Consider the following 27897-nt stretch of genomic DNA (forward strand, 5'->3'; position numbering starts at 1 on the left):
TTTAAAAAAATTTGATTTGAATTAGCTAATTTATCTAAATATAAGACAAAATTGCTTTTAAAAAAAGGAACGAAATTAATGCTGCCACGACACTTGGTGTTGAAAATGGGATGAAGAAAGGTCTAGAAACAATGGCATTTGAACAGTGCTATAAAATGGTCCAAGTGTTGGAGGTAGCAATGTAGATATGGAGTCGCCTTCACTAGTTGGGCCGGCAAACGTGCCTTCGATTGATGGGGTTAAAATTGGTCGTGCTTTGGCACATAGAATTTGCTTGTCAGAGTCCACCAGATTTGGGCTTAGCCTTCGAGAAAATAAATCGAAGAGAAAAGCTTTGGGGACCCAAGGGTGTCTAGGGCAATCTTAAACCTCGAAAATCAATCACATGGATCAACAATGGTATTCAATTCCAGCGTTAATTTCGTTGTAGAACACCAGATTTTTATACAGTAACTTCTGATTTCAACGATATGCATACTCGTATACATAAGTTGCAACTTGCATGACGACTAAACAAAAATAAAAAAAAAACAAGCTTACAGCAGACCTTTACAATAAGCGCCAGTAACTGAAGAATTGGCAAGAGACACAATGCAGGAAGAACCCTATGAAGCATTCACATTTCACAGCATACTATCAGTTCTTGCTGGAAGGCGTCGGAAGAAATTGATAGGTGCAGAGGGTGTCCTATGCCGGAGCCTGGGATGCCTCATAACATAAAACCCACCTAGAAGAGCAAACACCTGGAAAGGTGTCACATACAACACAACTGCAGCCAACAGACAGAATATCACAAATATGGTCGTTGCACGAGGATCACGCCAACTCAACAGTGCCTGAATCCGCTCTCCTTGAGCAGCCACATCGCCAACCACAGTCTGTATCCTCCCAGCCACACTCCTCAACCTGTCATACCTCATCCTAACTATATCTGGACTTTGCGTTGTAGGAAAGGTATCAAATTCCTCAGCTAGCTCATCCGGGTGCACTGCATCTGCATGAGAAAGTCTTGTGTTCATGTGAGGAGGATTTCTTGGTCGAATTCGATAATTCCAAAGCCCAATCAGAAACATGTACAGAAACACAGTAGGCAAAATCAGTTCTGGGAAGCACACTAGCATCACAAATAGAACATGTACTAGCACCGTTGTGATAGGATTTCTCCACTTGCAAACTTCCCCAAACCATTTTCCAACAGCAATTAACCCAGAGAAAACTGACATCAGACGGAAAAAATTTGCCTTGCTGCGCCTCATGCTCCATAGATGAGAATCCACATCCGACATGTATTCAACTACTTCCTTTTTCAAAGGAGGTTCTGCCCTGCTAAGGCGAGCTGCCACGATGTTGACAGCCTGGTGACGCAGCATATCCTGCCGCATTACACTTAGTGGCTTTATATAGTGCATCTTTGGCAACAGAGGTCGTGAGTAAAGATACATCATGTGCGTGAATGATGTGCATGAAAATCGTATAGCCAGATGCAATTCACCCATCTTCTTGACACCAGAGGGATGTAGAACCAGAAGTGGGTAAGAGTGTGTATAAACACGACCAGTCTCAAGAGTAGAGATCCGAATTCGAACCTTACCAATTTTCATGTCTCTGTGACCATTTGAACCAACGTGGCTGCTATCAAAAACCCCCACAGTAAGAACTGTGGCCGGATCAAAAACTTCCCAAGTGTACTGCTCATTGTATTTTGGACTCAAGCTGCCAATTATGGTTCGAGTACGAACCCATTTGTGTCCATACTTTGCAACACAATATGTATCTGATGTACCCTTTCCTTCTCTTGTTTTCATTGGATGAAGCCCATCAGCATTTAGAATTCCGAGTTCAAGGACACCTATAGATGGTTTCCAGAGTTGCTTGGCCGTTGGTCGGAGATCACTGCTGTAATGAGTGGACTCATCAAGAACATGGTATCCTCCATCAAGGCAGACACAAATATGTAGTCTACTAGCAAACTTATCTTTCTTTTTCTGATCTGCATCCATGGCAGCTGACATGGACTTTTCAAGATTGTACCATCGTGGGCGAATAGGTCTATCATCAGCACGCTTCTCAACAGTGTTCAATGGTATAACAACCTTCCCAATGGTCTCATCTTTGTTCGAACCCACCCGATCTTCAACTGAAAGAATTAGATGATCTTCAAAAGGTTCAGCAGCAACAAACATCAATTCCTCATTCCAGACTGGATTCATAGTTCGAGATTGTGTAGCTTTTGTCTTTAGAATCTGATTACCAATTTGAACTCTAACATAGGCATCAGGAAACCGATTTTTTTCAGAAACTACCAGGTCCTGTGCTTCAATCACAGTGATGCGACCATACCACAGTCTTGGAGAATGGTAAACTTTTGAACGGATATGTGTGGAAACATTTGAAGCACTGTCAGTGGGAGTAATGGCATCTGAATGCCAAGCATCTGGAAAAGCTTCATCAGCTTGTGTACCATACCAGACGGCAACCATCAGCTCCCCTTTAGTTTTCTCTCCCTTCTTGTCTTCGAGGCGATACCATTCTGGGGCCAATGGACTATCAGGTGGAACTCGTGTGGGAACCTCATTCAGATCAAACCGTACAAGCCCAACAAAGTCATCCTTTAGCGTATCCTTATCCTTGACGGAAACTTCCAGCACAGATGACGGCAACCTGTCCCGTGCAAAGGCAAACACCTCATTCCATTCCGGGTTTTGCTTCTTCTCATAGTACTTTGTCTTTGCTTTGTAGTTCCCGGCCTTTATTTCAACATATGGGTCAAGGCTCCCTGTCACGTCCTTGGAAGGAAGGTCACGAGCTTTCACAACTCGTATAAAAAGGTATCCCATCTGCTCAACAAGATCATAGGTGCTAGCTGGTCTATCACCACGTATAACTCGCCCTCCAACAACTCGACCACCTCCAAGGACAGGACTCGTTTCTTTAAGTGCATAATCAGGTGGTTGTGATGATAACCCAGGAAACACATTCATAATTCTAGGAGCCTGTGGTTCAGATCTCATCTCATAAGCCCCATAATTCATTGTTGGCTGCGTTACTGGTGGGGCAGAATGTTGAGGTTGTTGCGATACATTCGGGTTTGGAAGATGTTGAAATGTGTGTCTTTTCTCAGTTTTGTCACTAGAAAAAATGTTTCGGACTGAGAATGGAATCCGTGATCGTACTTCAGGTTCAGCTGACCGTGAATCTGTAATCATTGTGGATTCGATTGCAGGAAGCGGGTTTGAAGATTTGATTGATGGGTCATCAGTCACAAAAACTTTCAAACCAAGCTCACCTTTTACACGAGATAAGACAGCACGTTTCTCCAGAGGATAGTGCAAAACAACAGCATCTGAATAGGGTACAAATGATGTTCCAGTAAGGCGAACTTTTCCAAGAAAGGCTTTGTTGTTTGTTGTTTTATTTTGGCTATATATATAGGCATCAAGAGTGAGGTTTGGTAGGTTGTTTGGATTGGAGATGTTGAAGTAGAAACTTTCATCCCAAACAGGATTGAGATCTTTCTCTTTAATGGTGGTGCGGAATTTCTGACCATCAAAATGGAGCTCTACAAAGGGATTGGACGAGCCCTCACCATCCTTAGGCATGAGATCATGGGCGCTCACAACCTCTACCCCTAGCTTCAGATTACTCATGGCAGTGCTGTCAATTGAGGAGCTACTGAAGGAAAAGAAAGCAGTTGGTTCCAAGAATTGTCACGAAATGTAGTAACACCTGAAAACAAAAATTGAAAACACACCAATTCAATAAGTAAAAAACAGCCACCAAAACTTTACAAACATAGAATTTTGAAAGAATAATTTGTTTTTCCAGAACCAATTGCAGAAGAAGTAAATGAACAACACCAAAAAACAACAACTGAAAAGAACCAATTTCAGTGTAAAATTAACAAGTCAGGGCATAAAGGAACCATAAGAAACTACAAGGATCAAACATTATCAGTATACACATACCATGTATTGTAACAATAATCTGCATACTGATTGCTAAATGAAGGCTTTAAACCATAAAAAGAACTTTACAAACAAGAGTATCATCTTTGTCTATCCATACAACATCAGGGTTTTCACTAATATCTCAAAAAATCAGTCATTAAAGCAGAGCACTGCAATGAAAGTATCTTGAATTTCAGTGTTCAAACAACGAAAACACTAAAGACCCTGATGATTGAAACCCTTAGATCTCAATCGAAAATTATATGAGCTAATAATACAAACGAAACTGCGAAATAGATTCTTCTTTAATGGGGAAAACTGAGAGATACAATTTATTTTTAATTTTTTAAATATAGATAAATAAAAGAAACTGAAGAAGAGCAAACGAATCGTTACCAAAAAAGCTACTACACCTTAAAGGTTGGTATAGAAAAATTTTGAATCACAAAATAAAGAAAAGGATCTTCTTTTGATAACCAAAAGTAAGACAGGAATATTTTGAATCATTCAATTCTTTTTGGCCTTCCTATCTTTAAAACTAGATAGGGTGAGTGATTTAGCATATGCCAATTTCATCTACTTTGGCATCTTTTTAGCATAAAAAAGAATCATCAACAAAATCCTCAAGCTTGAAAAAAGGAAAAAAAAAAAAAAAACAAAGAAAGAGAAGTCGTCTAAAATGATTGAAAGCAAAACAGAGATAACCACAGAAACAGAAATAAGATACCAAAACAAAAATCTGAACCCACCTCCGTATAGTCTCTAAAACTTAGCAGAGCTTGCAGATTTAAGTTGAAGGAGAATGAAGAAGATGGCTATTGGATATGACAAGTATTGAAGAGAACTTGAGCTTGTTATGACCACAGAGAGAGCAGAAGAAACATTCAAATAGGTAAAAGAAAGCAAAATGATATGAAACAACAGGAAGGTTTCTGCGAAGATGCTGAGAGATGAGAGATAAGACTGGAAGTCATTGAAAACGAGTTGAATGGCGGAAATTGAATACACACACAGAACAGCCCCTTCTTTGTTTTTTACTTTGGCTTTCTCACACGCTTCTGTGCACGAAACCCTTTTGAACAAAAGGTCAAATGAATGTTCCCACGCAAGGTTTGATGAATTAACTTTCCACCCTTTACATTTGAAAAAATCATTTTCCCACCCACTGGTAAAATATGCCAGAAAAAATTTAAAAAGTTTGTAGGAAATAGTTGAAAAGACAAAAACAAAAAATTAAGTTAAATAACAATTTATTCTAAATTTTTTGTTTAAAAAATTTTACACTTTTAATTTATATTAATTTTAATAAAAAATAAAAGATACAATTAAATTTAATTATTACTGATAATATTCATCGTTGTTAATTTCAACTTTATTAATGATAAATTTTATTTATGATAATTAATTTTAGAATTTATTTATGGTAAAATAAGAATAGAGAGAAAAAAGAAAAATAAAATGGGTGCCTATGACGAATGATAGAAACTTTCACCATAGGTTCGATAAAATTATAATTTTTATTTTTTAAGTTTGAAAATTTTATCTTTTCACCAATTCTTTCGTATAAAAATATTGAAAAGATTAAGCTAGATAATATTTTGTCTTCAAAATTTTATTAAAAGTTATTTATACCTCTAATTTATATTAATTTTAATTAAAATAATAAAAATTTTTAAAATTAACTGTTCTTGATAATATTTATCATCACAGTCCTCGATTTCATTAATGATAAATGTTATTAATAATAGTTAATTTTTAAATTTATTTAGAAAAAAACAAAAATAAAAAAAATAGAAAAAATAAAATATTTATGATTATAGTATAATTTGTTTATATATATTATAATATTCTGATAAAATAATATAAATACATTTTTTTAATTAGAACAATGATTAATTTTGATAAACGGATGGGAAAATAGTTTTTTAAAACTTACAGCTGTGCGTATAGTTTATCAAACCTTGGGTGGGACATAGCCATTTAGCCTGAATAAAAAGATACATTAAAAATATATAGCATGTCCGTGTGAACAGCCGAATTCGAAGTGGAAAAATTATAAATAATCACTTTAACCAATTATATATTGCCACGTCAACTAAAATAATAATTAATAATACATAAAATTTAATTAAACTCTTTGAACGTTTTTTAATTTTTTGCCAACTCCTCGATTGTTCGTTTTGGACTACACGCGCTGTCGTGTATCCACACGTGCCTTCGTTTTCAATGCAACTGCTCAGATTCAAATCCTGACATTTAAACCTGGATAAGTAACTTATTTTTAATTCTTAATTAGAATTTCCATTAAGAAGGGTGGTTAATTATGAGTTTTTCATTTAATAATTTATCAATTTCCTTTTGTATCCCCAAAACGGAAGATTATGCGTCGTGAAATGCACCTAAACTGAGGCGCGTGTGGGGACTGATGTTGACAAGAAAATAAAAGTGGAGAACGTAATGATTTTTTAAAAAGAAAATGTTAGGTAGGGATGACTAATTGAAGTTATCACCTTGGAAATGGTGGGCAACTTTTGGATTACTGAATGACAATTTCCCATTCTCGTATCTTTTACGGCTAAAATTGTACTTTTTAATCTAAAATTAAATTTTGTTTAAAACAATTACTAGAATTAAAGTTAAATTCAAACCAAATTAATTTAAATTTGAGTTTAAGTTTAATTTAAATAAGTTTCAAACGAATCATTTTTATATGAGTTTGATCGAGTTCTAGTTATTTATTAAAATTTTTAATTAAAAATTTTAATATCATTTTAATAATAAAAAATAAACCGAACTGAATTCAAACTAAGTTTCAGCTTAACTTTCACAAGCATGAACTCATCTATATATAAACCGAATCAAACTTGAGATTAAACAAGTTAAAATTTGACTCAATTTAAATCCAATTTTAATCATTATAAAAATAAAAGGATGATTTTATCATTAAAAAACTTTTAAAAAATAACCCTCTTACAAATATAACTTTGATATTTTGGATATTATTATATCACTATTTTCATATGTTTGAAAATTCAAGCCTTGATGTTAGTTAGAATATTGCTTCTATAATAAACTTAGTGGTCCTGACCCCTTAACATGGCTATTCAAATGTCTTCATCACTCACATGTCTTTGTGCATTCTTATCGTCAATGAAGAAGTTATAATTTCTAACATCAAAGGAATTCGGTTTTTTTCGTTGACAAAGAAGTTTTTGTTTGTCATTTTTTTATCGTTTTTGCTCGTTCTTATTTTTATCATTATTTTCATATGTTTGAAAATTCAAGCCTTGATGTTAGTTAGAATATTACTTCTATAACAAACTTAGTGGTCCTCACCCCTTAACATGGCTATTCAAATGTCTTCTTCACTCACATGACTTTGTCCATTCTTATCGTCAATGAAGAAGTTATAATGTCTAGCATCAAAGGAATTCGGTTTTTTTCGTTGACAAAGAAGTTTTTGTTTGTCGTTTTTTATCGTTTTTGCTCGTTCTTATTTTTCATTATTTCTACTAATTGTTTAACATAAAAATGAGTTACAAAGTTGAGAGTGTAGGATGACTTGTACTCGATGATAAGAATGATAAAGTTAACTGAAAAAAGAGAGCAAAGGTGAAAAGAGAAAGAAACAAATATTAATAAAAAGTTTAAATCCAAAATTTATTTTTTTATTTCTATATGATATAATAATTTTGAAAATAAGATAATCAATGCCAGTATAATAATTTAATTTCAACATTATATTAAAATTTTAGTTCTACTAAAGAAAAGTTTGATTTTACGGGGATATGATTTATACATCCAAATGGGTTTTGGGTTTATTTATTGGTATATTGTAACAATTAAATAATAATAAAATTATATATACTTAATTTTTATATTTAATTTGTATATAATTATATAATTTTAAATTAAAAATAAATTAATATATAATTATATAATAATATATTATTTATATTTTTAAATTATATAAAAAATTATATATATATATATATATATATATATATATATATATATATATATATATATATATATATATATATATATATATATATGTGACATTATTCAATAAATAATTACCCAATATAGTAAGGTTAGATTCAAACCGAATCGAACTCAAGTTTGGCTTAGTTTGTATATAGTAGAGCTCGAGTTCATTGAGTTTATGAAAGTCCAATTCGAACTCGTTTGAATTTCATTCGATTTGTTTCGAACTTCAATTTTTAACTATTTTATTATCAAAACGACGTTATTTTGTATTAAAATTTTTAATTAAAAAATTTGATGAATATGACTGGTTCATTTTGGGCTCGTTGGAGTTGAGTTTAAACATGCTCAATTCAAATCTAACCCTAACCCTAAGAGTGGCATGAAGTGGGCTGATATCATGGATTGTCTTATTCTTCATTTTTCACGTGTGTGGCTGTTCACATCCACCATTAAAATCAATTTAAGGCAAATGCAACAATCCAAAAAAGATGTTGCTCTCACAATTTTATAAAAAATTGCCAAGTGCATTCGTTCAAAACACATTTTCATTTGTTAATATCTTACCATTTATTAGATATCTGGAGATATTCCGAATTGAATTACAAGATAAAGATAAACGTGGCTTAAGCTTAAGCTTACGAAAATATTAATTTAATTATGAAAATCTTAATTTTCAATCACATATATTTGTTCTTTACCGAAATTAGAGAAGGGAAGAAAAATTAATTAATTAATTAATTAAAAAATGCATGGAGTAACACGTGGCAGCATGAAAATTTATGGTGGACCGTGATCAGCCTATAAACAGCAAAACAAAAACTAACCCTTATTTCTCCCCACAAAAACCTCTCCTCCATACGCAAAAGTAATACACAAAATAAGAGAGGGAAAAACAGTTCCTTCATGGGTCATCATAATCACGTATTACTCTCTTTTGTCATTCTTTCTTATCACTGAAATCCTTTCTTCCTGATCTCCTAATTTTTTTGTTGCTGGGATTATCTCTACTCGGAGAATAATTATTAAGATGGTAATAATCTCTTTTATTCCCCCTTTTTTTTTTTTTTTCCTGAAAATGATGTTTGTAACAATTTTACCATATGATTGGGAAGGAATTTATGATTTTGGTGGAATATACAGGCGAATTCTTCGTCCGGGATGGCAGTGCACGATGAATGCAAGCTGAAGTTCCAGGAACTTAAAGCAAAGAGGAACTATCGCTTCATTGTGTTCAAGATCGATGAGCGGATTCAGCAAGTGACGGTTGAAAAGGTCGGCAGTCCAGAGGAGACCTACGAAGATTTCTTTAAATCATTCCCTGCAGATGAATGCCGTTACGCTGTCTTTGATTTTGATTTCACTACTGAGGAGAATGTCCAGAAGAGCAAGATTTTCTTCATTGCCTGGTAATTAATTAACCCCCATGCATATATTTCAATGGCTTCCAATTCACCATCACTGTTAATGCTGTATTGTAGGGCTCCTGACACTGCAAGGGTGAGGAGCAAGATGGTTTATGCGAGCTCCAAGGACAGATTCAAGAGAGAATTGGATGGGATTCAGGTGGAGTTGCAGGTAACAGATCCTAGTGAGATGAGCATGGATGTCATCAAAGGCCGCGCCAACTGAGTCCCAGAAATCATCGTCCCTCTGAACTACAATTGTTTCACTTTGTTGCAAGCTTGCTTTGGAAACTTGAATGATGATTATTATTATTATTATTATTATTTTTTGTGTCTAAATTATTAATATTCAACCATTTTTATTGTTTCCTTTTAGATTTGTCATCAGTTCTTTCGTCAAAAGTTTTGTTTCCCAATTGGAAACAAAGACAATAAGTTCTGGTTTGTTTTCCAGAGAATTATGTATACATGTATATATATATATCCCTTCCAAGTTCCACATATGGAAATATGGTGCTTAATTAATTTTACATGTATTATCAGATTCTGATATTTATTTAAATAATTTATGGAGTTGAATCCCTTGTTCAAGACCTTTCTTTTTTTTTTTTTAATGCAATTTATGGAATCAATATACTATTTTTTTAAATCTCGCTTCCAATCCAAAATAAATTTTTGTTTAAGAATGAAATCTGATTAGACTTAATGAATTAATGGTTTGGAAGGAATAAAAGAAACATTTTCTTTCTTTAACTTTCAAAAAATGGCATTACGAATGAATCAGTCAGTAGAGGTTGGAATGATGGTCTTGAAAAAACAAATTAATGCAGAAAAGCAACTAAATTTACTACTGCTGTTTCTTAAGATTTTCCCAGTATTCATCCTCCCACATCTCTACTTGTTTCTATACGATCTCTTTGTTCTCAAAAAATGCTCCAAGTGCAGAGGGTTCAAAAGGAGAAGGCAAAGTGCAGGGAACAGTCTCACTAGAAGAATTCACCATTGACTCCACCATGAAGTGCTTGTGAACACATCTGCTTTGCTCCTTCAGGAATTCCTGGTTTGAATTTCAAAAGCTTTGAGTATTCGATTAACAAATGAAGCATATAATTATAAACGTAGTTCATTTTCAGCTGCCCTTGATTGTATTTGCTTCCTTCTTTCCCAATGGCTTGAGCCTGCCAATTTATCAACTCCAAACTTTAATATTTATAATAAGATAATTATATCAAAACCTTTAATATGAAGAACTGGTGACTGCGCTTATTGCCGCAATCCACAGCAAATTTAATATCCTTACACTTCCTGGTCGTTCTAATGGGCCAGTAATGCTTCAGGAGCATCACGCTTCTTAAGAAGAAATCATAATATTCAGGATGTAACACCAAAGTCATAGAATCACATGCCAATTTGTATTTGTCACTCACTGACCAAGCTCCTCCTTCCACGAAAATTTTATGTCTCCACAGCCAAATTTCAAAATCTTGTTAGGAAATGATATACATATTAAGCTCAACAATTCATATATATATATGTACCTGTGGGTGCATTGATCTTCTAATTTGGAATTCTGAGACCCCTCTTTCATTTCCTTTTTCCAGTCATGTCTTTCTGAAACATTACACTTCCCGAGGGGTTCCAATATGCATAGGGTACTCTTATCTTTCCATTGAATCCTCTGGTTTCCTTCTTAAAGGTCTTCCAATATACTTCCCCATGGCTTTACATTGGTCTCAGCCCTAACATAGACATAATAATCTTGTTATGTTTTATATAGGCGTTTCAGTATGCAATAAATAAATAAATTTGTAAGGCTTTACCAACCCCAGAAGGTCCAATCTGGGAAGATGGTGTCCAAAAATTCCTGGTGTCCACAGTAGTGAAACACAGGAGGTGGAGACGATGCCTTTGGTCCTTGGTAGAGAAATTTGTAGATCACTGGGCTGTCTTCACACCAAAACATCAGCTCCAAGTCTGGTACCTTTCCTGGGTAAAACCTTAGCGGCTGCAAAATGCCCCAGATAGTGAAAAGATCCCTTGTTTGACATGGCGTTTTATACTTCTCCACATAAGCCTTGCCTTGAATAATCACTTGTCTAAAATGTGCACAATCTTTTCCAATTTCAACATTTCCCTCGTTATTCCGGTCTTCTTCCATGGCAGTAAGTCTTCGTGGATCCACCGAAAGTACTCGGGAGATTCGCCACCCTGTAAGTCTTTAGTTTCGGGTGGTAACATATAGTCCGCTGGGCATATTGACAAATTAGAAGCTGAGCAGTTGATTTGAACGGCATGATTGTGAAGGGATTTATGGGAACTTTTGGAGGTAAATAGTGCCTCAGGCAGAAGAGAACCTGGAATAACAGACTGAATAAACCATAAGCACTAAGAATTCAATTTTTCTGAAGAAAAATCTCATTACTATATAAACTGTGGAACATGCCTGGTAGAGACTTACAACATGCAGCAAATAAATGAAGGAACCCATAAAGAGGATGGTGAACAAGGATGAAGAAATAGTTGTTGATTGCCTTCTCTTGGCAGATCTACAAGTAGTCTCGACAAAATGACTACATTTCTGAGTCTTACGTACCCTGAAACTAAGAATTGCGCCAATATTTTCCACCTTTCTTTAACTTCCACTTTGCTAGCTGCTGGTTATAATCTTCTGATTTCCTGAGATAGCTATCTGGTCCAAATTATTTTTGATGTTCTATTCATCAAAAACAACGAAGAACAGAAAAAATGGAAAAAGAAAGAGGGAGATCTTCAGAATTGTCTTCATGATAATGAATTGTTATGAAGAGCGAGAAGGCAGAGAAAAGAGAAACTAAAGAGTTCACAAAAAGAGCAATACTATCTCTATCCACTTCATATATATATATATATATATATATATATATATATATATATATATATATATATATATATATATATATATATATATATATATATATATATTTATATTTATATACATTTATATATACCATTATATGATTGGGTATTTCTTTATTCTTAATTCAAAATCATTCAATCATATGATAATACATGTAAGTATGTACATATTTGTGTACCTAAAATGCGGATGCAATTTTATTGTATTTCCCTAAATAGAATTAAAGCTCATATACATTTATCAATATACCATATATATACACACACAATTTATTTTCTGCAACTGTTCACAAGGTATCAGAGGCTAATATTTCCTTGTGCACCCTTTAAAAATCTCTTTTTTCATGCTGGATTTGAAACTAGGGTCCCAATTTCACCCAACACAAAAGATTATTTTTTTCCTGTTCATTTAGTATTTTTCCGACGGGTTCCTACTCACCAATTTACAAATTTTGGTGTTCTTTCCTCTTTTCATGTTTCCCATTATTCTTTCCTTTTTTGGGCTATTGCGTGTTTTTTTATGGGTTCTTTCTCTTTTTTAATGATGAACAAGTCACAACTGTCTTTTTTGTCGTTGTAACAGGTGACCTTCTTTTTCATGAACACATTATTTTGAGATTGATTATTACTTTATTCATTGATCATTTTATCAATAACACTCTTCATTTCATTTTTATGCTTTCTAAAATTCTATATGCCCACTTGAATTTGAAGGATGTTAAATTCAAAATCCATGCTGTATAAGGATTACAAAAATATGCAGCATTTATAAAGCCAGCAAATTATTACTACAAGATATGAAAGTCGAGAGTAATTTTGATTTATTGCTTCTCGTCATGATTCTCATTCTGTTTCTGCTTCTGCCAATATTCATTCTCCCAGGCCTCCACTTGCTCTGTTAATTTAACTTTAGTGTTGAAAAAATCTCGCAGAGCTGGAGGATCATAAGGCTCAGGCATTGAACATGGAAGTTGATCACTTGGGGACTTCACCATCGACTCCTCCATGAACTTCCTCCAATTTCCATCTGTTGGGCATGCCACTGTTTCTGAACATTTCTCAACTACTCCTTCAGGGATTTCAGGTTTGAACTTCAGAAGTTTCGCATATTCGTTTAACAGATGAAACATGTAATCATACACATAACCCATCTTCAGTTCCTCTTGTGTGAATTTACTTCCTGCTTCTCCAATGGCTTGTGCCTTCTCCATGTGGCTATTGCCCCATTCCACTGCAAATTTAAGAGATGTGCACTTACTGTTGTCCCTAATGGGCCAGTAATGCTGCTGTGGCACCATAGCTCTAGAGAAAAAATCATGATAACGAGGTCTTACAGTTAATGTCATTGCATCACAAGCTAGAATGTATTTCTCACTTACTGACCATGCCCATCCCTCTATGTATATCTTGTATCTGCCACCGCAATCAATATGAACTTAAAAACATTTTCATTATCAAGAGTGATGAATGTTAAATCAATGTTAACAAATTACAGAAGAGACCCTAACTATATATAAATATCTCACATTGTTTAAATATGATATTGGTAAAACCGTAGCACATTGAATGTGCAAAAAGTACCAATTTATTACCTGTGGGTGCATTGATCTTTTAGATTTGATTCCTTGAATTGTTCTTTAGTTTCTTTGCTCCAATCCTAAACCAGAAAAACTTAGTTTAGAGATATATAAAGTTATATATATATATAAAATTAAGAAGAAACTAAAATGGGTTGATTTACCTGAACATATAGGCGAGCATTCCAGTCATATTTATCAGAGACATTGCAGGTCATAAGGTCTTTCCTGATTGGGGAGACGTTTGGGTTTCCTCTCCAGTAAGCAAAGGGTTCCCTGTCCTTCCATTTGCTTTTATTGTTGCCTTCTTCTATGTCCTTCAATACATTACTCCATGGCCTAATATTCGTTTCCGCCCTGCCATTTAAAAGCTTTTAACATCGTTTTCTTCATGGTTAATTCTCTATCCCATAGAAAGAGCATCAGGACGCTATTTTGATTCACCATAAAGGGCCCCTTGGTCCAACACTTATTTTCAGCTTATATTGGCCCAAATCTTAAGTTGATTCAGCGTCAGCTGCTCGGAGAGATGAGTTCAATCTAACTCCGAATCAAAGTTAAAATGTCCAATTCAAACTCAAATTAGAGTTTTTTCGAATTAGTGTATAAAATTATTGAAAGAGCATTGGAGTGATTAGTATTATTAGAGAGGTGAATAATATCATTAATAAAATGAATAACAATCAAATGAAAGAAACGAGTTGAACTCAAATTGAGTTATTGAACTAAAACTTTAACTTAAAATTGACTTTCTCAAGTTGAGTCAACTCAGATTGGATCTGTCCCTAGTTGCTCAAACATTAGGCCTAACTAACCCTCCCTAATTTAAACATTTAATTACAATTTATAAAGGTAAATTTAATATAATTTATTCGAGCTCAAATCGAAAAAAAACTGAGCTTGTGTTAAATATTAAAGTCATTTTATAAAAACAAACCAAATTTGACCAAATCTAAATATTCAAATTTGAGCTTTCTAGGATCAAAATTAAAATAAAACTATTTTTTAATGAGTTCGAGTTTTAACTCATAAATTTCAAGCCAATATGAAATTGGATTCAAGTTTGAACTTATCTAAACATTTGAGTTTTGAGTCTAACTTGGATCAAATTTAAAGTAAATTTCTCTTTAAACCTCTGCTTTTCAATCTCAAACTAATTTTAAATTGATCCTTTATAATCAAATTGATCTCAAACTAGAACTTGTCAGAACTTGACTGAGATCTAATCCAACCCTACCTATGTATCAGTCTCTTCCGAAAGATGTAAGTTACAGAAATTAACCTAAGCAAAAGCAATGAAGAGGCAAATGAAAGCATTCAGAATGTAAATGTAAGGTTGATAGATAGAACAAAAAAGATTACCAGCCCCAAAAAGACCAGTCCGGAAACACAATATCCAAACTGGACCCATCCGAACAATATCTAAACAAAGGCGGTGGGTCTGCATTCGGGCCCTGAAAGTCTCTAGCTCGGACGACAGGCCGGTCATTGCAGTCAAACATTATCTCCAAGTCCGGCAATCTCCCGGGGTACAACCTTAGCAGTTGCAATATGCCCCATAAGCTGAACATATCTCTCGTCTGTATAGACTGCTTGTACTTCTCTACATAAGCCTTCCCCTTTATGATCACCAGCCTGAAATCGGCAGTCCTACGTGCCCGTTCGATCATGTCCCTGGTGATTCCCGTCTCTTTCCACTGCCGTAGATCTTCATGGATCCATCGAAAGTATGATGGGCATGTTAAATTTGATGAAGGGTCAGGATCGGTGTTGGGGTTGTGTGAGGTTGGATAGTTTGTTGGACACGTCTGTGTCACCTTTTCAGAGGTGCACTCAAGAAGGAATTCTTGTTTGTTAATGAAATTTATCCCATTTGAAACAGCTTTATCAAGGGAAATATCTGAAAATATAGACTGCAAAACATTGAATAAATAAACATGGTAAATCAATAGAGAGTCATTGGAGCTGAAAAAATATTACAATGGAAGCAGGAGGTGCAGGACTTACAGAACGAAACCAACCCAAAAAAACCAAGGCACAAGCGAAGAGAGAGAAGAAGATAGCTGCAATGGCTGCCTTAGTCTTCTTCTTTGTTGGGTGCAAGGACTTTCCTGTGAAATCTTGATAGAGGCCTGACCAAAGCAAGGGAGTATTTTCATATCTTTCGTTCTCTTTCATGCTAGCGTTCTGCTGAATAACCTCAACTTCAGATTATCTTCATATAAATTGCCTAAGTTTCAAATGCATGTAGAGAAATGCAGTCAAAGTTTTAATATGATAAAAACTCAAATACTTATAACTAACTTACAAGAGTTTAACTTCTGAAAGATTCTTTGATTAAGTAAGTTCCACCTGACACTTTTGATTTTGGGTTAATTGGTACTTACTATAGCTAAAACCAACCTAAGAAATCGAGCTTTGATTGCTTCTTTCGAAAGGTTGATTCACGTTTTAAGCTCATAATTTGTTGTATGATGCATCATTATATTCACAAAATCTCTTTGTCAAGAAAACCAAAAAAAAAAAATCATTGAATTGAAAGGATAGTTGTGGTATGATAAAAACTTAAATACTTATAATCAGCCTACGAAAGTTTAATTTCTGAAAGATTCTTTGATTAGGTTAAGTTCCACCTGACACTTTTGGTTCCGGGTTAATTGGTATTTGCTATAACTAAAACCAACCCAAGAAATTGTGCTTTGATTGCTTCTTTTGAAAGGCTGATTCACTTTTTAAGCCCATAATTTGTTGTACGATGCATCATTATATTCACTCCTTTTAATAGAAACTTCAGTTTTATTAGTAGGAAAATCTAATAATTCAATCCTTTTAATAGAAAAAAGTGTTCTTGTTCCTAAGTTAATGAAATTGAATGTTTTGCATGGAGAGATGAGATAGAGAGAGACCTTGGTGGAGCATTGAGTGGGAAGTGCGTGAGTGGCCTTAGAAGGAAGCTTGGTGGTGGCTGGGATTCTTGAGGAAGCAAGAGCTGCGTGACTGGCCATGGCTGCAACTAAAGCTGAGAGACAAAGTTCCCCTAGTAATTATACAGTCGAGTTGGGATGAAAATTATGGTTGAAAGTGTGTGGTGAGTGGCCCTTGCATGGGACGGGATGGGATAAGATTATGCTTTGAAGCATACAACTTTGCGATCTGAACCACAGATTGTTCACACATAGCCATTCGTCCTCGCCTAAAATATCCTTGCAAGTTTTTTATAATGACAGTAGTATGAAAGACTGCCACAACTGGAGCATGGAGATTGCAAAATGAGCCAGATATTATGCACACGTCCGGTTATAAGAACAAGAGACTGACCAAAATTCAATTGTTTTTATCCCGATGGATATTCCTAAAAGCTTTCCTGGCTGAAAGGTGTGACTATTTTGGATGGTGGAGAACATCTTAGATCCTTTCCCTTGCTTAAAAGAAATGGGTTGGAAACAATGCCTTCAAACCCGGATTAGACATTAACCTGGTTAACAGACTAGTTTAACCAGTGATCTAGATTAGATTGATTAAAAGATTTCAGTCAAACCAATTCAACCAACCGGTCGAGGTTTAAAATCCTAGTTGGAAACAAAATTTGAAAGAATAATATAAGAGCATCAATGATTTAATTTGTGACAAATATAGACAGAAACGTTACACTTATATTGACCTACTTCACACCGTGTAGGTCATTGCATTCATCAACAATGTGGTTCTTGTTCATTTGTACTATAAGCAGAAGAGCATAATCCAATAATCACATGATTGCCAAATGAAGCCTCAATTTATGGCAATAACAGGCAAACCTCTCATTGATTATATAAGCAATAGTGTGTGTATATATATAAATATATCCATGCAAGGGACATAGTTTTAGAACCAGCGCTTCTCAAGAAGAAAAGAAAAACATGACAACAAATTCAATGTTATTTCTTAAGATTGAAGTTGCCTCTAATGGAAGGACGTTCAGAGATCTCCTACAGTAGCTTCAATTTCATCAGAGTTTACAGCAACTCCATCTGGGCTCTCATCTTCTGCATGGAGCTGAGTAGAAACATCATCTATAGCAGAGCTTAGCTGGGCAATCTTTTCGGCCAGTATTTTCCGTGTTTTCTGCAAAGCAAACAAGCCAAATATGTCATTGTCAATCTATTATCAAAAAAGGGGATATAGATAAAAAGTAATGTTATGTATACTTATAATGACATCGGGTATCAATGATAATGTCTCATTAGGTGTTATTTTATTCTTAATTTAAAATCATTTAATCATATGGTAACATATCATCATTTACATCTATATTAGTATCGTATCTTTTATTAATATATGTAAATTACTCATAGATAAAACAATGAAAGGACAATTCATTACTTCTTTCGAAAGGTTGATTCACATTTTAAGCTCATAATTTGTTGTATGATGCATTATTATATTCACAAAATCTCTTTGTCAAGAAAACCAAAAAAAAAAAGAGCACTGAATTGAAAGGATAGTTATAATATGATAAAAACTCAAATACTTATAATTAGCTTACGAGAGTTTAATTTCTGAAAGATTCTTTGATTAGGTTAAATTCTGACTGACACTTTTGGTTCTGGGTTAATTGATACTTACTATAGCTAAAACCAACCCAAGGTCATTAGACAAATTAGTTGTCTATGCAAGAAATCATGAAGAAGTTTTGCAGACGTCAAGGGGTGTAAATAAGGCAAGCTTTTGAGTAGAGCTTGATGAGCTTGAGCTGAAGTTTGCCTAGTTGAAAAGTTGTTCAAAGGTAAGGCGAAAAAGATTAATTCAAGTTCTGAAAAAAAAAAAAAAAAAAACTTAATTCGCATGATTTGTATATCCAGAAATAAGATTTTGGAATTGTAAATGCTCAATTTAAAATTTTTAAAGATTTATTAATATTTTATTCAAACCGAACTAATGAGGTTACAAACTTATCAAAACCAATCAAGTGCGTACTCAAACTTTACTCAACAACAATCAAATCAAGTTGCAACCAACTCGTAAACTCAACTCATTTACAACCCTTTGATCAACTAGCAATGTTAAACTCTTGTGACTTTTACTGAAATCTAAAATTTATTCAACACGGTCAAATAGAATAATCAACATTGTGACATTGATTTTGTTTATTTTTTTCAGTTTATAATTTATTTTATTTTTCACTTCAAAATCAATCAATTAAATGCTACCACATCATATTATATTACTTAGTTGAAGAATAACACTAAAAAAGTGACCAAGGTAAATGTTTAGCTTTAGCTCGAAAGAAGGCCTTACAGCGAAGAAGAAGAGTGACCACTTTCAATAAAATATACCGTATGTTTTCTAATTTCTAATCTCATCCTGTAAGTTAGGCATAAAACAGGGAAATATCAGATCTCAACGCATATAAAACAAGAAGAAGAAGCTTTGACTTGTAATTCCACAATGCCCAGTGCTTCACCCACGGGCAAGTTACCTTCTGTCTTGAGACAAATTTTACGCAATTACAATTGCAGTTTTCTCAGGAAACTGCTTCTTCTATTTCTCTGCATTGGAATCTCTGCACTATGCTATCACACCTCCCAAAAATAGAGCTACAGAGAATGCTTGATGTCATTGAGATAATGATCAAGTCTTAGTTACAGTCTCTGTTAAAAGCTCTTGAGCCAAAAAATATGGGCAGCAGGACCATGTCATTAGACTGTGATTTCTGAGTACAGATGCACTAAATGGGAATAACCAAGAAATGCTCCATCCTTGATAGCTCACAACCAAATTGAAACTTGCCAAGGGAGCTCTTCAACAGCTTTTACAGCGCACAAAAGTGCTCAAAGTAGTCAAAAGTAAGATTACTAGTCTAGCAGCTGCACCCAGAAAAGAAAAAAATTGAACAAGTTGCACACAAGCCATGCCATTGGTTTCATAAATTTATTCTTGGATACTCAACATGACAAACTTTTTTATAAAGCAAGTTGTATTTCATAATGAATAGCTTATTATTAAAAAAATTACTAGTACCAGGTTAATCAAAAGCAAAACACAGATGGAACTGTTTCAAATGCGGCAATTGAATAAACAAAAACAAGTTGCATATACCTCACTGCTCTGGAAAAGGCCTCATAATTTAAAGGTTTCAATAGCCAACTTCTGAATGGTGCTCTCCCTTTAAAAATTTTTGAATGTAAATTGTATCCCTTAGCCCCATCCTGGAATACAATTACCAGATCAAAATATTGAAATGACAATAGAATGTTCTTGCTAATAGTTAATTATGAAACATTTTTCCAAGTTCAGAATACATTGAACCAAAGCAATTTCTATATCACCTAGTACAATAACATAACTCCGCTAAAGCAGTGGATATACTGCTTGCTTTAAATTCAGGGATCAGAACCGCATTCCTTCCACATCTGGTTAAGCTATTGATGGAATTTGGATTTTACATTTCAAATCACAATTGTATAACAAGAATAACAGTTTGAATCCAGTAGGCAAACTTGTCATGATATAAAAATAACCAGTCATGTGTACAGCTTTGTTTCAAACACCCAACTTTATTATCAATAATTTGATTCTTTGTTATGAAGAAATTCTTCTCCAGAGATCAAACATAAGGAAATAGTAAAGCAAATGATCTATGAGTGTTGTAAAAAAAAAAAAAAAACTCTCTAAACAGTTAATTTTAAAATTGTCATAGTTCCAAAAGCTTCATTGACAACTTTTCCATTGAGCAGAAGGAGAAATCTACAGATAATAAATTGTCGACCAATGGAACTCTTTTAGCATTGCTCTAAAAAAGTTTCATTATAAATAGCATATACATATCCCAAAGAACACTGATATCTCAATGAAGCACAGATCACCTTATGTGGACAAATATTGAAATTACTAGGAGACAAATACCTCTCACAGTTCACATATTGACATTTTTTACCCCCACGGAATTGCTTCAAATCAGCATGCACAAGTTTGCCTCAAAATAGAGACTATCACCAAATTGAAAAGTCATTTACAAAAGCTAAACACAACTCTTTTCAACTCATAAAATGAATCAACTAATTAAACACAATAATTTCAAGGGGACAAAAAGCAATCATATATAAAACCAAAAAATAAAAAATCACCTTGAGTTCTCGATATGAAAGGCCACTGGTTTGGCGTTTGATTCTGCATTCATGCCCCAGCAACAGGAAAACCTCCAATAACCGCTTTCTAAGGTAGAAAAAGATAATAATCATTGTGATAATAATAGTAATGGATTATGCCTTATTTGGATATAATTTCCAGCTTACTTGCATAGAGATGACTCAGTAGATGGAGAAAGTGCCCCTTTAGCAGAGGTTCCTTGTTTTCTCCCAGTGGTTCCAAGAATAACTTCATGCAGTCCAGACTTATTCCAACATATGGAATACCTGTAAACAAAGCACACAACATTCCACAATAAAGAAACAAACAATAAATTATTTTCTTGAACTAATCCTATCCAGTGAAATTACCCGCATGTTAATGTGGTTGAAGCAGTCTCAGAATGCTGAAACTCCCTTGGTGGTATTGGTGCTGCCCAAAATAGTGGCTGCCAGAGGCATTGTGATGAATTTTGTCATTACCCTCTTCACTTCTCATATCACTGAAACAACAAACACTTTACAAACCTTATTTACTTGAAAGGAGCCCATAACCTCATTTGATAATGGCAAAATTCGATCATATAATGATCTTTCCAAGTGATCTTCCAAGGGAAAATCTTCAGAAATGTTAGGGGACTGTCCAACAGTAACGGAAGAAAGGTAAACAGGTTGAAGAAAGTAAGAAAGCAAAGCTCCTGAAATAAGATTTAAGAAAGACCTTATTATTTAACTCTACTCAAGCATTAATATTGCTTTATTGCTCAAGCAACATGGCTATCTTTAAGCTTATTGCACAAGCATTAATGATTCGAATTAGACAAACCTTGAACTCCAACAACATTCCAACGAGTTATCTTGTCAGAACAGCTAACTGAAAACGTCGTATCACCACGACCAGGCTTCCTTTGAACCTTTCCAGTGTATTGCAGGCCATCATCTGCAAGTGTAACACCTCATAAACTCTCTGGGTAAGTAAATCAGTTCTTATCCTGACAAAAAAGGTTTCTCATTACAATGGTACTTGGAAAAATAATAATAATAATAATAAAATCAGTTCTCATTACAATGGAGCTGAAAAATAATAACAAAAATATGACAGGGTTCAATAAAAAATATAATAAAGCCCTGTAAAAAGGAAAACAAATTGACCTTAAAAATAAACAACAAGCAATAAGAAAGGGTTCCACCATTAATGATATTCGTTCTTGAAGCCTCGTTAATCTCTTCCATGGAAATGTTAAGCTTATGCAGAGATGCTGATGAGTTACATTCTCTTGCATCGATATTTCTAAGCGGAGGCAAAGATGAGCTTAGTGAAACATCACCACCTACAAAAACAATAAAAAGGTTACAGCACTCATAAAATACACTTGCCCAAAGATAGTAAGCATATTTTTTTTAAAAATCAACAAAAACTTACATGGCAATTGAGATATGTAAAGATGTAACTGCCAACCCTCCCTTAATTTATATTTCCCTTTGCCAGGACCTGTTGAGTCCAATTGGAAAACTGAATTATTGGTTACATCATTATCCAGCAACTCTTGGGCTCCTTTTATATTCAAAGCATTTGAAAGACATTGAATCTCTGTATAGAAGAACCTACGCAACATAGTAATATAAATCTCTTAGATAGCAAAAAAGAACAGGCGAATTGTATCCTGGAATATGATAAATGTCATTATGACATTGAAAAATAAAAAGATCAGAACCTAAACAATATAAATAGTGGAAGTAACAGTATAGGCGGAAATCTTAACAAAGGGAAGAAGATGTAAGGAAGTAGGATAAATAAACCTCAATAAAGCTCTTCGGGCAATAATTTCAGCATGGGCATCATTGACAATGTCACCACGCGGGCTCAAGAGCGAACCACCAATACATTTAGTTCCCGTTCCCAATGCCACAACTTCCAAACCTGAACACAAAACAATTAATTATATTTCAGATAAATTAGTCACACAGCATGAAAAGAGAAGAGAAGAGAAGAGAAGAGAAGAGAGACCTTGAGAAGGAGAAGAGAGGAGAAAGGCAGCCAACACAGTGACTTCGCGTCCCTGCGGCTTTCCTTTCTTTGGAAGACTTTTATATGCAGATATCACCTTCTCTGATACTTTCTTTCCCCAATCTTTCTCTGTCGACCTCGCTGACTCACTCTCCATCCACTCAACTCCAGTCGACTCACTCTACACGATCGTACTCTTCACAATCTTCGCAGGTCACCGAACCATTGGGTCCCACTTCAAGAACCCCATCATCGTCATTTTCGTGTACTTTAAAACCCTAATTGTGCTTTTACCTACATGGATGACCTAATCGAAGTGGAGAAACTATTCCTTTCAGTCAAACGCTCCACACAGCGCGTGTCCAATCAGCCTTTCGGATGTTCTACCTAACTATGAATGTAAGTGAATAACACGACACATGAGAGCGTGGAGAATCTTATTGTTACTTTCAAACTGTTTTTATTTTCCACATGTCCAACTTAATCCAATCCTTCTCTTAATTACAAAGAAATAAATCGACCGTTTGATTAAACTATCTTCATGATCAACGGCGACTAGACCGCGTGTGTATGTGACTCAATGTTGATCAAAATAAATCTGATACTTTTTTTTTTCTGCATTTGTCTCCTGTTTCAAAGCCATACATATATAAAGAGACAGAGACAGTCCCACACTAGAATATAAGAGCGACGTGCGACGTTTTCCATAATTGGATTCTGTTTGTATTGTCGTTTTGATTATTTTGTAGTGAGCTTTAATATTATGGCACAGGAACACCTGAATAAGACTGAAGCTGAGTCGCCGGTGGCTCCGGTTCCATCTCTTACGACGGGGAAAGCTGTTAGTCAAGCAGCTGCAAAGAAGCCTGATGATTCCAAAGCTCTTGCTGTAGTTGATAGTAAGCTCTCTTTCTAACTCAGAAGTAGCAAACTCTCTGTGGCTATATGTAAGCTGCTTAGGCATTTGTTGATTATGATGAATCTTCATTTATTCTTCTGTAAGTTATAATAAGTTTTGATGTTTCTGAGTTCTAAAACAGAGACCTTTTATCGAATGACTCGTGAGTTTTTTGAAGGAACAAAATCGATCATTACATTAGGCACAGAGGATTCTGCTTTTCTCTGTTTTCTCAGCATCTAAATATAGGATCCAGATTCAGTATTCATTTCTGGATTTTCTTTCTATAATTTGCTTCATTTATGTTCTTTCTAAGATTAATTGATTTCCCTTTTTAGCTCTTTCAACTATTGTAAGCTTTTCAAGAAAATTATAATGAGATTATGCTTTTCAATTGATTTGTTTAAACAGATTTTCAATGACACTATTCTTTCTAATCACAAATCCAGTTAAAAGATGCCTTAACTCTCAAAGAACATTGCTTTATCAAATAGTAAAAAGAAGGGTAATTAAGGTTAAATGTTTTTATAGGAAATAAAATGTTTCTATGTTACCATATCCTTTATAATCAGATTTCTAGTCCAAGGAGAATCTCCTTTTGGCAAGACAACTTTTCCTTTGGGGTGCTTTTCGCATTATCATTTCTGTTCTCCTACTCTGTTTCTTTTGTAATATATTATTATTATTATTGCAGCAGCATTACTGTTCTACATAGTAGACTAAAGATATTGGTCCAATTGGTTTCTTGATTGAATTTGATGATTCTCAACAGGAGTTTCTTGCACACTACTTTGAATTAGGTCACTTTGCATTTTAAATAATGAGAATTATTATCAAAGACAAGACAATGACAATGATGGTTCCTGAACTCTAATATTTCAAATTCTCTTATTTTGATTTACATCTATATATTTTCCCAACCTTTCCCTTGTGTGTCTGCAGGCGTTGCTTGTAAACCTGGTTGACTTGATACTTTCCAGGAAATGTAAGAATATGTGTGTGACGATATAGGAACAATATAATCTAATACAAGTCTGATTCTTTGTTTCAAGAAGAGAAAAGTTGTCATTTGTTATATTGGGTCTCAATTCATTGAGAACTGAATAAGTTTCTTGTCAGCCAAAAAAACTAGACTAAAAAACAGGGGTTTCAAGTCAATTCCTGTAAACACACTCAATTTTGAATATCTAATTAAATAATTAGATGATATATCATTATATAATTAAATATTATTTAATTATTAATTTAAAATCATCTAATCACGTAATAAAACCATTTGGATATTCAATCGGTTTTCAAAACTAGGTATATATAGTTTTATTGAACATGGTAATATAACAAAACAACAATCAAAGTTTAACATGAATATTAAAAGGTTTTAGGCGACCACAAATATTACATATCTTCTATACATACTAGGTCTGGATTAATACCAATAACATCTACCTTCACAAAAAATTTCATTGATCTTGCACCATTCTTCATAACCTAAGGTAACCAAAAACGGCCTCAAAACAGAGGTTTCAGAATAGGCATGATGCCTCAGAGGGGCAGATCAAAGAGTTGTCCATCAACATTGCAGAAGATGTGGCATAGACACAGTCATCTTCCAAGAAGCTCATATCATTGTTGATAGGAAAATCCAACAGCAGTTGCAGTGCAGAGTCTGATGAATCCTGCAGCTCACAACTTGATGAATCAGACCCGGCAAACGCATCCTCAGTGCATGATTTATAGCTCTTGCATTCTGTGTCTTCATTTTGATTACTTGCCAGAGTCGATGAACCCCCTAGGTTGTGGCCAATGTCCATGGTGATAGCTGAAACTGATCCACATTTTGTACATGAAGAACCGTGGGAAATGGGGCTTTCACATGCTGGTTTTTCTGCCTTGTTGAATTTCCTAAACGATACTCCAATCTCTGAATTCCAGATGCGAAGGAAATAATCAGAGTCAGTTTTCCCGAAATGCTGTGGATTGAAGAGCAAAGACTCCCTGGAAAGCCTAGCTTCAGCTTCAAGCCTAGCATTCTCCCACTGAGCCATGTGGCGAGTGGTTGGGGATGCAGGAGCTTTAATGGCTGGTCCGCAGGAGGAGGTGAGGGGCTCATGAGTTTGCGGATCCAGCCCCATGCATAGCATGCGCTTCTTCAGGTGAGTGTTCCATAAATTCTTGATCTCATTGTCAGTTCTTCCTGGAAGCTGCGAGGCAATGGAAGCCCACCTGAAATCCATTAATGGTGTAGTCATTTTTTAATTCTATACTAGTTCAGGGCAAGACATGGTGGTCATTAAACATTGTAAGTAGTTGCCAAAACTAACAGAAAATATAGTCTGATTACGACAATAAAGTGATAATTGCATAATCAAATAAGGCAAAACCCAAGTCAAAATGCAAACAACTTCAAATGATCAATCAAAAACAGTTTTGCTTTTGATATGCTTTCTTTGGATTTAGTGTCCGGGCTAGACACAGAGTGGCTCTAAAACTATTTTCATACATCATGATCTAATTCCGGATAGTTTTACTTTTAAACTTTATAACCCAAAATAGTTTTACCAACTCACAAGCTAAATAGCCAATTTTTTCTTTGCCATGGAGTTGCATAACTCCATATAATTCTATCCCTATTTAAGTTACATAAGCATTCTAACAGCTAACTAGAAAATATCGTATTAAATTAAGGTTTGAAGCAGAAAAGAAACCTATTTCCAAGAATGCCATGAAGCTGTATGACACGCTTCTCTTCCTCTTCAGTAAAGGGGCCACGTTTTATGTCCGGCCGAAGATAATTTGTCCACCTAAGCCGGCAACTCTTCCCACATCGAAGAAGACCTGTCAAATTACAAAGTCATGAACAGCCCATACTAATATTTTACAAACAAACATTATTCAAAAACTTTTCTTAAAGGAGATAAAAAAGACAATGCACATTTTGATCATGAAAAGTAGCGTGTTTTAGGCAAAACCACAACCCCATAAGCTTAAATCTGATGTAACTGAAGAGACATGGTAAATAATAGTGATCATTGTAACACAAGGTCTACATAAACAAAACAAAGGAAGTTTGAAACCTGCGAGCTTAGGCAGAGAACGCCAGCTTCCATAGCCATTTTTTTTTATGTACTCGATAAGAATCTCATCCTCTTCAGGAGTCCAAGGCCCTTTCTTCAATCCCTTCTTATCACAACATGGCGTCCTTCCCATCTCTCCACTTAATATTAAATCTTCAACAACCAATTACTCAACACTACTGAATTGAAACACCCCTAAAGCCTTAAAGCTCACACTCACTTTAGAGGGAAAAAGTACTGTGGAGCAAATTCTATAGTTTCAGAGATAGAAACAGACATGCATTCAGGGAGAGGAGAGGTTTAAATGCTAGTTTGATGTTATCCATGGAAATCAAAAGTGAATATTATTGCTGCTGTTATTAATAATGTAGCCAGTACAGTCAGCGAGCTTCATGCTGGGTTTGCAATTAATATAAAGTGCAAGTATTTAATGCAAGATCATTAACAACTTGCACAAACGGTCAGGAGAGTTAATGGGGTTTCTTTTCTTTTTTTGAGGTTGTTCAGAAGAACAGCAACCGCGAAAAAGAGAAAGAGGCAATGGACAGAATTGAAAGCAAATGCAATGAAGTTGAAAGTGAAAGCAAATATAATTTATGAAGAAAGAGAGAGTTATGGCCAGGACAGTGACATGCAGCGTACGGATACAATGATGAACTGATGTTCGTACCCATATAAATTATTCAAATGAAGGCAGGAGCAAAGAAAAAATGAGAAAAACATTAATGGCAATGAAAAGACATTCAGAAATATTTATTCATTTGTAATTAGAAACGACTGAACACTTGCATATTTCTCTACTCATCACTTGAATGTGATGACGTGTCAATTGAGTCAAAGAAACGTGAAAAATGGATAATAAAATATTATAAAATAAAACCATTGGGTTATGGCCATCGGCTGGTCCTTTCAGTCTCATAAATGGTAGGGTGACTTGTATCTTCGCTGGCAACTTCGTCATCAGTAATTGCGCGCGCATATATATATACATACATATAT

The 27897-nt window shown here is 34.6% G+C and overlaps 5 protein-coding genes and 1 pseudogene across 9 annotated transcripts; 1 reads left to right on the forward strand and 5 right to left on the reverse strand.

Moving 5' to 3' along the window:
- Positions 1-386: 386 nt before the first annotated feature.
- Positions 387-4997, reverse strand: LOC123215661 (FT-interacting protein 3-like). Its single transcript, XM_044635857.1, has 2 exons — positions 4697-4997; positions 387-3726 (listed from the first exon to the last, which is right to left on the reverse strand). The coding sequence occupies exon 2, from the start codon at positions 3645-3647 to the stop codon at positions 624-626; it is 3024 nt and encodes a 1007-aa protein (XP_044491792.1). The 5' UTR covers positions 3648-3726; positions 4697-4997; the 3' UTR covers positions 387-623.
- A 3759-nt stretch (positions 4998-8756) lies between these two features.
- On the forward strand, positions 8757-9931 carry LOC123215914 (actin-depolymerizing factor 10-like). Its single transcript, XM_044636213.1, has 3 exons — positions 8757-8967; positions 9078-9343; positions 9416-9931. The coding sequence occupies exons 1-3, from the start codon at positions 8965-8967 to the stop codon at positions 9564-9566; spliced, it is 420 nt and encodes a 139-aa protein (XP_044492148.1). The 5' UTR covers positions 8757-8964; the 3' UTR covers positions 9567-9931.
- A 154-nt stretch (positions 9932-10085) lies between these two features.
- On the reverse strand, positions 10086-12169 carry LOC123215913 (annotated as a pseudogene).
- A 745-nt stretch (positions 12170-12914) lies between these two features.
- Positions 12915-17076, reverse strand: LOC123215888 (O-glucosyltransferase rumi homolog). Of its 3 annotated transcripts, none has more exons than XM_044636167.1 (6): positions 16719-17076; positions 15820-15999; positions 15175-15725; positions 13977-14169; positions 13828-13892; positions 12915-13648 (listed from the first exon to the last, which is right to left on the reverse strand). In XM_044636167.1, exons 1-6 carry the CDS (start codon positions 16815-16817, stop codon positions 13057-13059), a joined length of 1680 nt encoding a protein of 559 aa, XP_044492102.1. In that variant the 5' UTR covers positions 16818-17076; the 3' UTR covers positions 12915-13056. The 3 variants fall into 3 exon arrangements, with proteins under 3 accessions (XP_044492102.1, XP_044492100.1, XP_044492103.1); XM_044636165.1 differs by having other exon boundaries at positions 15820-16002; XM_044636168.1 differs by having other exon boundaries at positions 15820-16042.
- A 1910-nt stretch (positions 17077-18986) lies between these two features.
- Positions 18987-23216, reverse strand: LOC123215510 (tRNA-specific adenosine deaminase TAD1). Of its 3 annotated transcripts, none has more exons than XM_044635637.1 (11): positions 22927-23216; positions 22719-22839; positions 22342-22523; positions 22115-22249; positions 21745-21858; positions 21447-21616; positions 21291-21367; positions 21087-21206; positions 20919-21006; positions 19891-20000; positions 18987-19658 (listed from the first exon to the last, which is right to left on the reverse strand). In XM_044635637.1, exons 1-11 carry the CDS (start codon positions 23081-23083, stop codon positions 19652-19654), a joined length of 1281 nt encoding a protein of 426 aa, XP_044491572.1. In that variant the 5' UTR covers positions 23084-23216; the 3' UTR covers positions 18987-19651. The 3 variants fall into 3 exon arrangements, with proteins under 3 accessions (XP_044491572.1, XP_044491571.1, XP_044491573.1); XM_044635636.1 differs by having other exon boundaries at positions 22109-22249; XM_044635638.1 differs by lacking the exons at positions 18987-19658; positions 19891-20000 and adding an exon at positions 20729-20780 and having other exon boundaries at positions 22109-22249.
- A 1900-nt stretch (positions 23217-25116) lies between these two features.
- LOC123216178 (transcription factor MYB17-like) lies at positions 25117-27840 on the reverse strand. Its single transcript, XM_044636563.1, has 3 exons — positions 26899-27840; positions 26530-26659; positions 25117-26047 (listed from the first exon to the last, which is right to left on the reverse strand). Exons 1-3 carry the CDS (start codon positions 27029-27031, stop codon positions 25348-25350), a joined length of 963 nt encoding a protein of 320 aa, XP_044492498.1. The 5' UTR covers positions 27032-27840; the 3' UTR covers positions 25117-25347.
- Positions 27841-27897: the final 57 nt, after the last annotated feature.

This window comes from Mangifera indica, chromosome 5 (assembly GCF_011075055.1).
Source record: "Mangifera indica cultivar Alphonso chromosome 5, CATAS_Mindica_2.1, whole genome shotgun sequence".
Taxonomy (NCBI): Eukaryota; Viridiplantae; Streptophyta; class Magnoliopsida; order Sapindales; family Anacardiaceae; genus Mangifera; species Mangifera indica.

Coding starts and splice junctions, on each gene's coding strand:
- LOC123215661 (XM_044635857.1), bottom strand. CDS start 3,647: ATGAGTAATCTGAAGCTAGGGGTAGAGGTTGTGAGCGCCCATGATCTC.
- LOC123215914 (XM_044636213.1), top strand. Junction 9,344..9,415: donor AAGATTTTCTTCATTGCCTG/GTAATTAATTAA, acceptor GCTGTATTGTAG/GGCTCCTGACACTGCAAGGG.
- LOC123215888 (XM_044636165.1), bottom strand. CDS start 16,817: ATGGCCAGTCACGCAGCTCTTGCTTCCTCAAGAATCCCAGCCACCACC. Junction 15,726..15,819: donor TTTTGGGTTGGTTTCGTTCT/GTAAGTCCTGCA, acceptor AATGTTTTGCAG/TCTATATTTTCAGATATTTC. Junction 13,893..13,976: donor ATGCTCGCCTATATGTTCAG/GTAAATCAACCC, acceptor TTTCTGGTTTAG/GATTGGAGCAAAGAAACTAA.
- LOC123215510 (XM_044635636.1), bottom strand. CDS start 23,083: ATGGAGAGTGAGTCAGCGAGGTCGACAGAGAAAGATTGGGGAAAGAAA. Junction 21,859..22,108: donor AAGAACGAATATCATTAATG/GTGGAACCCTTT, acceptor TTACACTTGCAG/ATGATGGCCTGCAATACACT. Junction 21,007..21,086: donor ACTGAGTCATCTCTATGCAA/GTAAGCTGGAAA, acceptor TTTCTACCTTAG/AAAGCGGTTATTGGAGGTTT.
- LOC123216178 (XM_044636563.1), bottom strand. CDS start 27,031: ATGGGAAGGACGCCATGTTGTGATAAGAAGGGATTGAAGAAAGGGCCT. Junction 26,660..26,898: donor TTCTCTGCCTAAGCTCGCAG/GTTTCAAACTTC, acceptor GTAATTTGACAG/GTCTTCTTCGATGTGGGAAG. Junction 26,048..26,529: donor CATGGCATTCTTGGAAATAG/GTTTCTTTTCTG, acceptor AATGGATTTCAG/GTGGGCTTCCATTGCCTCGC.